Consider the following 12,753-nt stretch of genomic DNA (forward strand, 5'->3'; position numbering starts at 1 on the left):
AGCGCGTGCAACTGCAGCACCAGCTCCTGTGCCCGCAGCACCAGGCTGTGCAGCAGGGAGCCCGCCTGGGCGGCCACCGCCGTCAGCTCCACCTGGGCGGGCGGACGGCAGCGTCAGCAGGCGCGGGGGCCCGGCCGGGTCTTGGGTTCGAGGACCGCGGGCGGCAGCGGGGGAGGGGTGTGCAGACGGGAGGCGGCGTGGGAGGGGCAGGTGCGCCCATCCTTGATGCTGAGCCAGGTGGGGCCAGCCTCTCCTGGAGCCCCGGGAGCCCCCACGTCCCACAGCCCCGGGCCCAGCTTTCCCAGCTCTTCCCACACTGCCGGGCGGAGCTGAGGCCCCGAGACAGCGGAGCCAACACGGGGCAGGCGGGGGCAGGGGCACAACTGAGGGTCCTGGGTCCTTCACACACAGAGAGCTGCCACCAGGCCTGTGGTACAAGCGGCTTCTGTGTTTTGTGCGGTATCTGCAGCGAACTGCGCCGCGTGGCCGGCCAGGCATGGGGCAGGGGCGGGGCGCGTCTGTCTGGACGCACGTGGGTCCGGTCACATGACTGCCGGGGCCTCATACACGGCCACACGTGGACACCCGTTCTGGGGATGGGGTCACACCTCAGCTCACGCTCACCCACACACACATACACGCACGCACGCAAGGACACAGTGCCGGGCAGTCCACCCACTTCATGAAGGGAAGATGCACACACACATGCCCTTGTATGGCCACCTCACAAGGTAACACGCAGACGGGTGTCCGTCTATGAGTCTCCACTGACATGCTGACAGGCAGATCTCAGCAACCACACTCTTACCTGTGTGGAGATATTTGTACAATAAAATACAGGCACGCATGCACACACACATGCACACTTGGACGTCCCCGTGGCCTTCAGACTCTTCCGGCCACACGCCGACACGGGCCAATACACTCACACCTCAGGCTCTGCTATATGTGTTCGCAGGTGACCTCCAGGTCACACCCTTGGACCAGCACTCCCCGGCCCGGATGCCCTGCGACACTCAGGGTAAGAACTGAGCACGTGGACTACTGGCCTGGGTTAAGAGATAGGGGTGGCGGAGCAGGGCCTCAGCCTCCACCCCCACCCCTGCGGGCCTGTCAGCCCACACTTGCTCCTGTGGCCCCTCAGGACTGATGCTCCCTCCACCAGCCCAGGCCCAGGCCTTAGTCTCTCTTCTTTTTCTCCCTCCTCCTTCTCTCCACTTTCCTCACACCTCCTCCCCCACCAGTTGGGGTCTTCCTCCTTGCACTGTCCTCTCCCAGGTCCCCAGCATTCCACAGTGGCCTCGACGCCACCCCATCATGCCCTCTCCCTGCGCTTCCTCATAAACAACCTGGACGAGCCCTTCCTTGATTGAAAACCTCAGGAGTTTGCAGCTCGCGTCCTGGTGCCCCCTAATTCCTTGCTCTGGGCAGAGAGGCAAATTCCTTTGCCCATTCCTTCGTTTACTCAGGATTTAGGCCCTGCAAGGTCTTGCCCAACCCAGCCCCCAGCAACCCCTCCAGCCTGACCTCTCACTTTACCCCCCCCCCCACCCACACACCCACATACTGGCAGCCCCTGGTGGCTCAGCAGTTCTAAACGTTCCCCTGCGCACCTCTGCCCATGCTGTCCCCTCTGCTGTGGGGTGGGTGAGACTGACCCCCCCCTAACCTTTTACTACCTGACCAACCCTTATGTGTTCTCCCATCACCTCCTCCCTGACCTCCCCACATCCCTGGGATGCTTCCCAGGGGCTGCCTCCTGTCAAGGCCAAAGCCAGGGCAGGGCGGAGAGAGATGGAGCATGAACTAGGGGAAAGGGCTGACGTTTCAGGTGCCCAGGGCCAGCCCTGGAGAGGCCTAGGATCTCTTTCGGGCTCAGAATTCTGGGAGTGCACATGAGGGCCTGGTGCGGGGCACAGTAGGGTCTCGTCACCTCCTGCCCGGTGACCAGCAGGATGCTGCCTTCCTTGCCGTGCTGAATCTGGCGGTAGATGTGGTCGAATACCAGCAGCTCGCTCCAGCAGTTCTGCAGCAGTGTCATCTGGTCGGCCACCTGGAGGGAAGAGGTGCAGACCTGACCTCCGGCCAGGCCCTGCCAGGGACCTTCCCCTCCCCCATCCCTCTCCCAATCTCAATTCAGAGGCTCACTTGGGTATGGGACCTGGGCGAGCCGCTTACTTAACCTGTCTGTGCCCTTTGTGCCTAGCTGCCTACTTCATCAAAGCGTGACAGAGTTCTAGCAAAACAAACCAAAACCAAGGTCCAGTGGGGGTGCTCAGAGCTCAGACAGGCCGGGCTTCGGGCCCTGACTGTGCTCCTACAAGTTGCATGACCTTAAGCAAATTCTACAGCCTTCTGAGCCTCTGCTTTCTCATCTGTAAAGTGGGCACAGTATTAGAAGGTGGTTCGGCACACGTTAAGTACTCAATAAGTATTAGTGAATCATGTTCATGGAAGTAGTTTGTGAAGATGTCCCCTTCAAACGTGAGGGGAGATGATTAATTTCAACCTTGTGCCCATTTGGCCTGTGGTCGCATCTCTAGCAGCCTCACTAGCTCAAAAGACAAGCCATGAAGAGAAAACAGAGGGCCCCTCCTGGGCCTTATGCACAGCTTTCAGGCTTGTGAGAAGAAGGGAGCGCCTTTCAGTCCCAGCATCCGGCCTGGAATGAGCGGTTGGCTGGCAATGGTCCGTCTGAAGCAGGAACAGAAATACAACGAGGCAGATTCCAAACACTCAGGATGCAGTCGGGCACCCAGCGCAAGGGCAAGGGCTGCCTCTGTGTGGGGCATCCTTCCACCCTGGAGGGTCACTACATTCTAGCACGGCAAGAAAGGACACTTGTGACAATGGCCAATGGGACTCAGAACCACCGGACACCAGAGCCAGACAGGCCCTCAGGGATCCCCAGGCCAAAATCTGTATTTTTTAGATGAAAATCTGCCACTCCGAGAAGGTGAGGGACTCTCCTGGGAGAGAGCTAGAACCGGGCCAGAGCCATGGCTGGTCTTCTCAGTCCACAACCCTCTACAGTGACAAAATCCTGAGCTCTCCTGGGTGTGTAGACCTGCAGGGGCACTGTGGTCACCCGAGGAAGACACAGCACTGACGCCAGTGCCCCTCAGCATCTAGGCTCATTAAGCCCTCCACCAGCTACCTGGCAAGCACTTCGTGGGCACCGTCCCGGGCCCTGCCCTGTGATGAATGCAGACTGTGACAGCTGCTAGTCATTGTGCCACAGCTCCATGAGGCTGGGAGGCTGGTACAGCTGTTATCCCCAATCTATGGAGAAAGGACACCCAGAGTGGTCAAGCAACTCGCCCAGGGTCACACTGCTCTGTCTGGCTCCAGGTCCGTGCTCTAAACCACCAGGTATGGAAGAAGAGCCACGCTGGCCACCTAGGCGCTCACGGCCCACTTGTTGCCTCCCTGTGAAGCTCTCCCCAATCCTGTCCTCTGGACGTCGCACCTGCAACATTTGATGGCATCAATTCATGCCTCTGTCTTCCCCAATACCTATGGGGTCTGGGAAGGCAGGGCGGGTGTCCGGCTCATCTCTGGCCTCCCGGAGGAGGGGCCGGTGAGCAGCTGATACACAGATATGTGCTCCCAAGACAGGCACAGAGAGCACAGAGGAACGCCCTCCCCCCAACTCAGGGGCCAGAGAGACCCAGGCGGCCCCTGGCCTGAGGGGAACTGGCAATGCCTAATGAATGGCTCTCACTTCTGAGGGGTAGAAGCCCCCCTCTGCATCCCTCTGTCCCCGCCCCCTCCTGGGGGCTGCCTGGGGCCTGTTCTCTGGCCGACGGAGGGCAAGAACAAGTGCAGGCAGGGTAGGGGAGCAGCTGGACACGCAGTCAGACTCCCTTCAGCCTCGCCTGGCTGATCCCACGTGCTGAGAACGAGAGGGATGGCCTGTCTCTGTCCCGCCCTGAGTCACCAGGCCCCCACATTCCCTTGCTCACTTCATCTCTGTGTCAAGAACCCACACACCTCTTCCTTCCTCTCCCGGCAGGAAGTGCTTCCTAGACCCCCCAGTACCATCAGAGCAAGGAGCCCAGACGGGGGCCCCAGATCTCAGCCACCCCTGGCCCTGGACTGGAGAGGCTGGGAGAGATTGAGACCCTGGCAGCGCCGAATCACAGAGACAGCTCTCCTATCTCTCCTCAGGAAATGGCCAATCCCCAGAGAACCACTGACAGGACTGGTTCCCCACCAGTTTCCAAGGGGGGAGGCAAGGCTCGGGGAGCACCTGCTGCCAGGCCCGTTCCCAGCACACCCCGACTCCTCACCCCTGTCCTATCGCCATTCTGTCCGTGTTACAGATAAGGAGACAGTGGCTTGCCTAAAGGAACCACAGGGATCTGGGCTCTGTCCAGACACCCCTGACTGGGCTGGTCTTCTGGAGGTCCCCAGGAGGCCCTGGGCCCCTAGCAGAAGGTGCCTGCCGGGGGTCAACTGGCCGGGGGGTCAACTGGCCTACCTTGGACGACCCAGTTGGAGGCAGAGTGAGAGGGAGGGCATGCAGGGCTGGGCTTGCGCCCCCCCCCCGCCCCCCATTGGGGCCCCTTTGCCTGGCTTGAAGGAATAGGGAGGGGGTGGGGGGGTGGAAGAGTGAGAGATAAGGGGGAGAATTAGGAGATAAGCAGGCTGAGCTTCGGGCAGAAAGCAAGAGGGGTCAGAGTGACCCGGCTGGCCAAGCCCTGGGAGCAGACTCTGTACCCAGACCTCAGACCCCGGGAGTGGGGGCAGCCCTGCACACAGGGCTGATGGGGGGCGGGCACAGGGCAGAGAGATGCAATATGGTGGCTAAGCTTTGGTGCCCTGTGCCCTCTGTTTGATTCCCAACTGAGCCACTTATCTAACTCTGCCCTAATTTTCTGTTCTGGGAAATTGGAGAAATAAAATCCTCCCTCTTTCGCTTAGAGAAAACATATGAGCACAGGGGTGTCAGTGGTGAAGGGCTCTGTGGACCCACGGGTGGCACTCCTGTGGATGCTACCCCGGCCTGGGGTCCCATCTACCCCCAGCCAAATGGCCTTTTCACTTGTTCTTCCTCTAGATGGACAGATGGACACATAAAGACACCAAACTCCAAATTGCTGCCCGTGAAGATGATGAATACACGCGTGCGCATGCACACGCGCGAGCGCGCGCGCGCACACACACAGACACACACTTCTCTTTATTTAAAAGAAAATCAGAAGCTGTAGCTGCCAGCCCCTCTCCACAGGACAGCAGGTGGCTAAGAGGCTCACTTAACCAAAGAGGGTGGTTTTCACCTTCCTTAGCTTTCTCCCTAAGCAAAGTTCCTCCTCTGCCCTCAGATCTCCCTGCTACCCTGGGAACAAGGACATTTGCAGGCCCAGCCCTGGGGTCCCTCCTCGGCCCGGCCTGTCTGCTCAGCCTACCAGCCGCCCACCCCTCCTGCTGGTCTGCCATAAATCTTCCTGGAGCCTTGACACTTTGCAGCCTGCCCTGGAGAAGGGGTATTTATGGGTGCCGAGCTGACCTCCCTCCCAGCAGGCCCCCTCTGCAGCCCGCTGGGGTCTGATCAGTCTGGCAGCCGAAGGCCAGCGGGCTCTGTAATTCTCCGGTGGCTGACACGCCACGGGCCAGCCATGGCGCTCTCCCGGCCGAGTGGTCGGCAGGCCATCGTTTGTCAGCCCGGGACTGACAGAGTTACTGCTGTTTAAATGAAACCATATATCTGAGCAGTTAAATCTGTTGCCAGTCGGGGGCCTCCGAGCTGGATGTTGAGGGGTGAAGTGATGTCAAGATGGGTCATTAGGCAGTCTTGGCCCTCACCTCCCCCTCCCTGATTCCTATCTTGCATCCTCCCAGCCTGTCTTTCCCGGGAACTGTCCAGAGAGGCCGAGTTCCCGGGCCTACACACTGTCCTCCGCTGGGCAGCGGATACAGGTGTTTCTGCTACCTTGCATCGTACAAAGGTGCCTCGTAAGCCCAGGGCAAGGCGGGGCCCCGTCTTCTCCCGGAGGAACGCTAGTGCTGAGAGGATCGTGGGTACAGTCTCTCCCTTCTCACGCCTCCTGCGAGTATAGATTACACGGGACAGCAGCAGAGGGGACAGAAAGGCCGGGGCCTTCTGCTCCTGCTAACCAACCACTCCCGTGTGCTGCGCCCCGTGGGAAATCTTTACCTGTCCTGGTTCACTGAATCCTTACAACCACCGCCCTATGCAGTAGATGATATTTCAACTCCCCTTATTTTACAGATAAGGAAACTGAGGCCCAGAGGAGTAGTCACCTACCCAAAGTCACACCTGTGGTAAGGGGCGGGGCTGACAGAGCTGGAACTCCAACATAGGCTTCTCTGATCCTGGTCTCTTGTTATTAACTTCGGGGCCGCTGTCGGATCTAACATGCCACAATTGTGTGAAATGGAAAATAAAGACCGAGGGACATCTAAGCTGAGAAAGAGGAGGGATGAGAAGCCCAAGAGGGCATTCACGCGGCAGCATCCCTGCCAGCTGGGCAAAGACCCCAAGCCTTCCCCTGGGCAGCGAGATGGTATCAGCATCAGAGAGGGCTGAGTGGCCTCCAGGGAGAGCTCAGGCTCTGTGCTAGGAGCCCTCCCTGCCCCAGGATGTGGGGCCCCAGCCAGCTCTGGCAGGCTGTCACCCACTCTTCTGGTCCAAGATCTGCCTCTGACCCTACCAATGTCTCCGGACACAGAGGGCCAGCTGAAACCCCCTACCACGTGATGCTTTTTCGCATCCCTAGGCCTTACTCTATGCTGTTCCCCCTTCCTGGAATATCCTCAACTTTCCTGGACTGCTTTCTGGAAAGGCAGAGATCAAAGAAACCTCTGATTTCCTTAGATAGAGCCATTTGCTCTCCTGCTGGGCCCCGACGGCCCCTCTGCATCGCTCTCAGAGTGATGCATGGGTATCAACTGTGTGCATGTCTGTCTCTTCCAATAGCTCAGAGGCCTCCTGGGTCCAGTTCACGTCAATGTTCCCAGTGCCAGCTCCAGTGCCCCACTCTCAGAGCTAGAGAGCTCCCCACTTCTGTCTCCTAAGGTGTATGCTGCCTGGAGGGAGGGGGATGGTCACCCCAAAGGGAGTACAGGGTCACTTGGCACCACTCCCACTTTTCTGCTTCCCCACGTCTGGCTTTGCAAACAGACACCAGCCTGGGCTCACCAGACCAGTAGGAAAGAAGTTCCACATGGCTGATGAGAGGCCCTCTAAGGGCTGGGCTGGTACTTATCTTCAAGGTTCCTTTACAGAGGATGGTGACCATGGTTCATATTCCTGGGCACGATTCAGAGATTCTGGGAAGGGGAAGCAGGAAAGTTTGGACCACAGAGAAGCCAGAAGCAGGAAAAAACACTCAGCAAAGCTGGGACAAAAGCCCTTCCCATCCTGCGTGAAAAACCCCAAGAGACTAGGAAGGCAGCCAGAGGAAGTGCCCTGCCCCTGGATCCAGGGCTCTGGAAAGCTGGGAATGCTCCGCTTCTCCTCCCCTCTGCACAGGGGGCTCATGGGAAGTCTGGAGGGAAGCTGGCAACCAACCCAAGCGTCCTGGGATCCTCATCCCCAACCAGGGCCTCCAACCATGAGTGAAAGGCGGATGGGATTGTTTTGTCCCATTCATGCCTAGAGAAGGGGCAAGGCTGAGAAGCCCCACTCCGTGACAGATACATGGCACATCCCCAGACCCTCCATTGTGGAAGCAAGAATCATCACCACCAACTCTTGACTCCCAGAGTAACCCAGTCCTCCCGTCCCATGATGCCTCAAGGGCTCACAGTGCCCACCTCCTATCTTATTCCACCCTGTGCCCAGCCCAGGCAGGCAGTGCCCCCGGCCCATCCGGCCACATGCCCCTGGAGGAAGCCCAGGCGTCAGCACTGACAATGCCGCTCAAGGCTACAGTGGCCCCAGCAGAGAGGGCAACAGACCCTGCTGTTTACACCCAGCCCCGGAACAGCCGGAGGGGCTGGCTTGGGAAAGGCAAACACGGAGAGGCCTGGACTAAAGAGTGTCTGTGCCCAGGCCACCAAGGGCTGGGCCTTGGCTGGGCTAGAGGGGCCTCTGACGTGGCCAGAGCACCCTGATGGCAGGGAGCCAGGGCACTAGAGGGGCAGCTCCCAGGCCTTGGGCCCTTCAGACCACCAGGCAGGATAACTGGGAAGTTCTCTCCTTTCTGGCCTCGGTGTCTCTGGCTGCTCTCGTGCTTGCTGTAGCTGCAGGCACTCCAAACCAGGGGAAGGAAAGCCTTGTGGAAAAGGAAGGCGGTCTCCTCTATAGGCAGATCAGTGATGGGTCCTGCAATCTGCACCCCCTCCCCGGGTCCCCCTGCACACACAGACACCCACTCGTGGGACCAGCCATCATGCACAAGAGATGCAGGGACAGCAAGACCTTTCACCTTAGCTGGGAAGGAGAATGTCCACAGGCACCCCAAACTCTGAGATACGAAGGCCCGCATCTATGACATTTAAGGCTGGGAGGCCAGGAGACGTTGTCTCCCCTTGCGGACACTGGGCTGGGGCAGCCAGAGACAGCTTCCAAAGGACTCAGCTAGTCTTTGGGGGGGAGCTCAGGGTCTCAGAGGAAGAGAGATAAATGCCTACAGAGACCCTGACCAGATGAGAAACAGAGACGCAGAGAGATAGCACACCAGTGAGAGAAAGACAACAGAAAGAGACAGAAGCAGAGACAAAAGAAGCAGAGTCTTGAGATACAGACTCAAGAAACAGAGAAGGAAAGAGGGCAGGAGGGGTGAGAATGGCTGTGATGGACCAGAAACACTCATCAGGGTCCCCAGTGGGGCTTCCCTGTGCCCAGATACTGCCCGAAGCCAGTGGGCAGGACTGCTCCATCCAAGGGGTAACTGAGACTGAGGCTCGGGCAGCCAAGAGAACACCCCAGCGGCCAGGCAGGCAGGGGGAGAGACTCACCTCCAGCTCCTTGAAGACCATGCACCTGCGTGCCCAGTCCACGATGGAGATGAAGGTCTGGTCAGCCATCCTGCACAGGAGGCTGAAGGCTGCGGGCTGGTCGGGGCGGCCCTTGGCTGGCTCCTGCAGGCAGCCCACGATGCGGGCCCGAACCTGGTCCTCGTCCGGCTCTAGCTGCAGCAGCTGCAGGATGAGCTCGGGCACACCAGGCCCTCCGGAGAAGGGCTCTGGGTAGCCATAGGGTGGCCCAGGCTGCGGGGGACTGGCATAGGGCTCTGGGTACTCAGACTTGATGGCACGGCCAGGGAAGGTGGGATAGAGGTAGCCAGCCAGTGGCCCGTGGGCGCTGGGCACGGCCATGGGCAGTGCTGGGGCCCCAAAGTCGCCCAGAGGCCCAGCAGGCGGACCAGAGGCCAGGCCCTTGGGCTCAGGTGCATGTAGGCCAGGGGGCAGCATGTAGTCCGGTGGGGGTGGGGGCGGGGGGGGCACCCCCATCGGAGGGCCTGTCTCCAGCTTGAAGCCATTGGCTCGAATCTGTGCCTTCTTCTGCTGCTTCAGGGCTCGGTCCCGTTTGTACATGGGCCCAAACTTGTTCCGGCCACCCCGCATGCGGTCAGCACGCACAGCTGTGGGCAGAAGCAGAGGGTCAGACTCACCCCCTCCAAGCCTCCTGCCATAATGCCACACTCACAGATCTTTCCCAAAAAGACCTGTGTCACTTCCCCGCTCAGTACCTTTCCATGGCGCCCACTGCCCACAGGTGAAATCAATCTCCTTTAGTGCGGCATTCAAGGCCCTGTTTACCTTCCCAGGTCATCCCTTACAAGACCCCATGTTCTTTCCACTCCACCTCATCTCTCTGCTCCTCTGCTTGGCACGTCTTCTGCCTCAAACGCTTTCCTTCTCTCCTGCCTGCCAAACAGCCAGCCCCGGGGCCACAGCCTCCAGAAGTGTGCCTGGATTCTTCCAGGCAGAATCCACTGTCCTTGCCCCAGATGCCCTGCCTCTTGCTCACCCTCATCCCGCTGAGTGGTATCGGGCCACATGACCCAAACGGAGAGTTGCTGGGGACTCAGGGGTGGGTTCAGGGGCCTAGCACAAGGCTGAGCAGAGAGATGGGGACAGGAAGGAGGCCCTAGTCAGCTTTACTCACAGCGCCCAGTCCAGTCCCCAGTATCTGGCTGTTCCTGGACTGCCTGCCTGACTCCGTCGAACCCCTACTGCAAAATGACTCTGGCTTCCCCCACTGCCTTCAAATATGAAGCTGAGTTTAGGCCTGGCCAGGGCTCCCTGCTGGGAGAAGGGACCTCCCTGGCTGACCAGATGTCCCTCCGCCTGGCCAAGAACGTGTCACCAGCCAGGCCCAACAAGTGCATCTCTGCAGCTGCAGTGTGGCCCCAGCCCCTGCTCCGACAGGACCCCGCCCTGGGCCCTGGGAGACAGAGGTGGTGTCCAGCAAGGGAGGTGTCTTGGGGGTCCACTCGGCCAATCTTCCTGCCTCGGGGTGGACAGCCCAGCTCTGGTCCCTCAGGCTCCATCAGGGTGTTTTTGCTACTTGTGACAGCCAGCTCTCCTGGCCGGGAGGACCTGGAGCTGGGGGCATCGGGACATCCCCCTCTCATCTACGAGTCCTTCCTCCAGGCGGCAGGACGTGTGGTCAGTGGCTCTCGGGGACACTAGGGGCCTTCCACGTTGTTTAAAAACTTTAGCCAACCGCTGCCTGCTCGGCGCACAGCCCAGCTGGGGCCCGCAGGGTGGAAGCCTACGAGTGTCCACCCTCCGAACCTTTGAGTTTTTCCGCAGCAACGTTTCTCCTCCCCTCTGGACTGAGAGCCGGGGGGACGGGGGTGGGAAGGCAAGGATGGGCCTGGGTCCTGTGGGGCCGATTGTTCCCCTTTCCCTCAACCTCTCAGGGCCCGCCCAGAACATGGTGGAAGGGCTCTCACCCACTGAGTGAATGGCCTCAGTGAACCTTTTGGATGGACAAACAGATGCGGGAAGGCTGTGATGATAGACAGTAACCTAAGTGATGATGATGATGATGATAATAGCATTTACTACTACCTGTTAGCTTTTCCTACCCTTCTCTCATGCTGACTCTAGGAGGAAGCCACGACTATCAGGTCTACTTTTCAGCTGGGGAATCTGCAGCTCAGAGAGGTTAAGGAACTTGCCCAGTGTCACCCAGCCTGTGAGTGGTGGCACTGGGACTTGAACTCTGGTAAAGGCTTCGACCACCTTGGCTCCGGCTACTGTGGGAGGGGGGGTGTCAGTGGGGGGTGTTGTAGGTCTCCTTGCAGAGGGGGAGCTCTGCGGGGCTCTGCCCTGTGCTGCACCGGCTCTCAGAGGCTGGAGACAGGGCCTGAGCCTCCCTGTATCCCCTCACCAGACGGAGCCGGCCACTTGTCACCCCTCCCCGGCAGAGGTGAGGGGCCAGCGGCCGCTCCAGAAACTTGAAGAAAGCCACTGGGGCCCTCGTCTCACCCCTCCCAGCACCCGCACCCCTGCCCCGCTGTCAGACAGAGAGGTCAGCGGCCGGAGGCCCGCAGCGCGGCGCGCGCACCTTCCAGGCGCATCCCCACCGTCAGGCACTTCTGGAAGCGGCAGAAGGGACAGCGCTTGCGCTGCGTCTTGTCGATCTTGCAGCTCTGGCTCTCGGTGCACGTGTAGTGCTTGTTGTTCTGCACCGTGCGCTTGAAGAAGCCCTGGGGGAGGACGGAGTCAGCGCGGGAGGAGCGCAGGCCCCGCGTCCCCTCCCCGGGCCCCACCCCTGCGNTCCCCGCCCCCGCCAGGGCCTCCCCCGGCGTGGTCTGCGTGGCGCCCGATCCGGGACCCTCGGATTCGGTGCACTTGGATCCAGATTCGTTCGTCTGAGAACAAAACCCCGATTCTGAGAAAACGAGATGGGCGGCTCGGCCGCGAGGGAGGCACCAACGAGCCCGGCCGGAGTGGGGCCTGAGTGTCCTGGGGAATCGGACACGGACGAAGGAGGCAGAGACAGGGTCTGAGGGAGACAGAGAGACGAGCAGAGCGAGAGCGAGAGATACCGACCGACGCTGCCTAACGGAGCGAGCACCCCGGGGCGACAGAGACAACGAAAGCCCGAGACTGACAGACACACTGAAGCCGAGCGGAGAAAACCGGGGGGAGACGAGGCAGACAGAGAGATAGGGAGGCAGAGAGAGAACGAAAGAGAGAGAGATCAGAGACACCGAGAGACGGAGGTCCGAGAGAAAACCTGGGAGAGGCAGACGCAGAGCCAGAGACACGGCGGTAGACGAGAGACAGCCCGAGACATCGAGAGCCAAGAGAAACCGGGAGAGAAGGCAGAGAGGGGCGACAGAGACGCCGAGAGAAAACCTGGAGAGACGGAGGCGCCCAGCAGGGGGGCCGGGGACGGGAAGGCGCGCGGAACGCGGCGGGAGCCGGGAGCCCGAGCTCCGAGGCGTGGCCCCGCAGGGTCGGACCCCGCCAGGGGCTCACTCCGGGAGAGGCGGAGNCGCCGAGCCGCCGGGGCCCCCGGGCTGGGAGAGACAAAGCCCGCGGCAGCGACGGCAACGGGAGGCGCAGCCCGTGCCACCGAGGCCGAGACGTCGGGCGGAGGGAGGGCGCAGCCGAGACGCCGGGCGTGGAGTCGCAGGCCGGGCGCGAGACCTCGGGCGGAGACCTCCCGGGCTCCGGGGGGACGGAGCCCAAGGCGGGGGAGCGACCTCGGGCGGAGAGTCGAAGTTCCAAGGAGGGAAGCGCGCGGAGCCAGGGCCCAGGAAGCGAGAAGGGGCGCGACGGCGGCCGCGGCTCGCCCGGCGCCCACCTGCCGGCCCCTGC

The 12,753-nt window shown here is 60.7% G+C and overlaps 1 protein-coding gene across 1 annotated transcript in view; it reads right to left on the bottom strand.

The window, feature by feature from the left end:
- Positions 1-12,753, bottom strand: part of NR5A1 (nuclear receptor subfamily 5 group A member 1) — a 99,796-nt gene that overhangs the window by 7,868 nt on the left and 79,175 nt on the right. Inside the window, exons 3-6 of the mRNA XM_077768457.1 lie at positions 11,492-11,621; positions 8,929-9,554; positions 1,934-2,053; positions 10-92 (exon numbers count right to left, since the gene is read on the bottom strand). Of these exons, the coding sequence (XP_077624583.1) occupies positions 10-92; positions 1,934-2,053; positions 8,929-9,554; positions 11,492-11,621 (959 nt within the window). The remainder of the gene's footprint in view (positions 1-9; positions 93-1,933; positions 2,054-8,928; positions 9,555-11,491; positions 11,622-12,753) is intronic.

The sequence above is a fragment of the Crocuta crocuta genome, unplaced genomic scaffold (genome assembly GCF_008692635.1).
Source record: "Crocuta crocuta isolate KB4526 unplaced genomic scaffold, BGI_CrCroc_1.0 scaffold35, whole genome shotgun sequence".
Classification (NCBI taxonomy): Eukaryota; Metazoa; Chordata; class Mammalia; order Carnivora; family Hyaenidae; genus Crocuta; species Crocuta crocuta.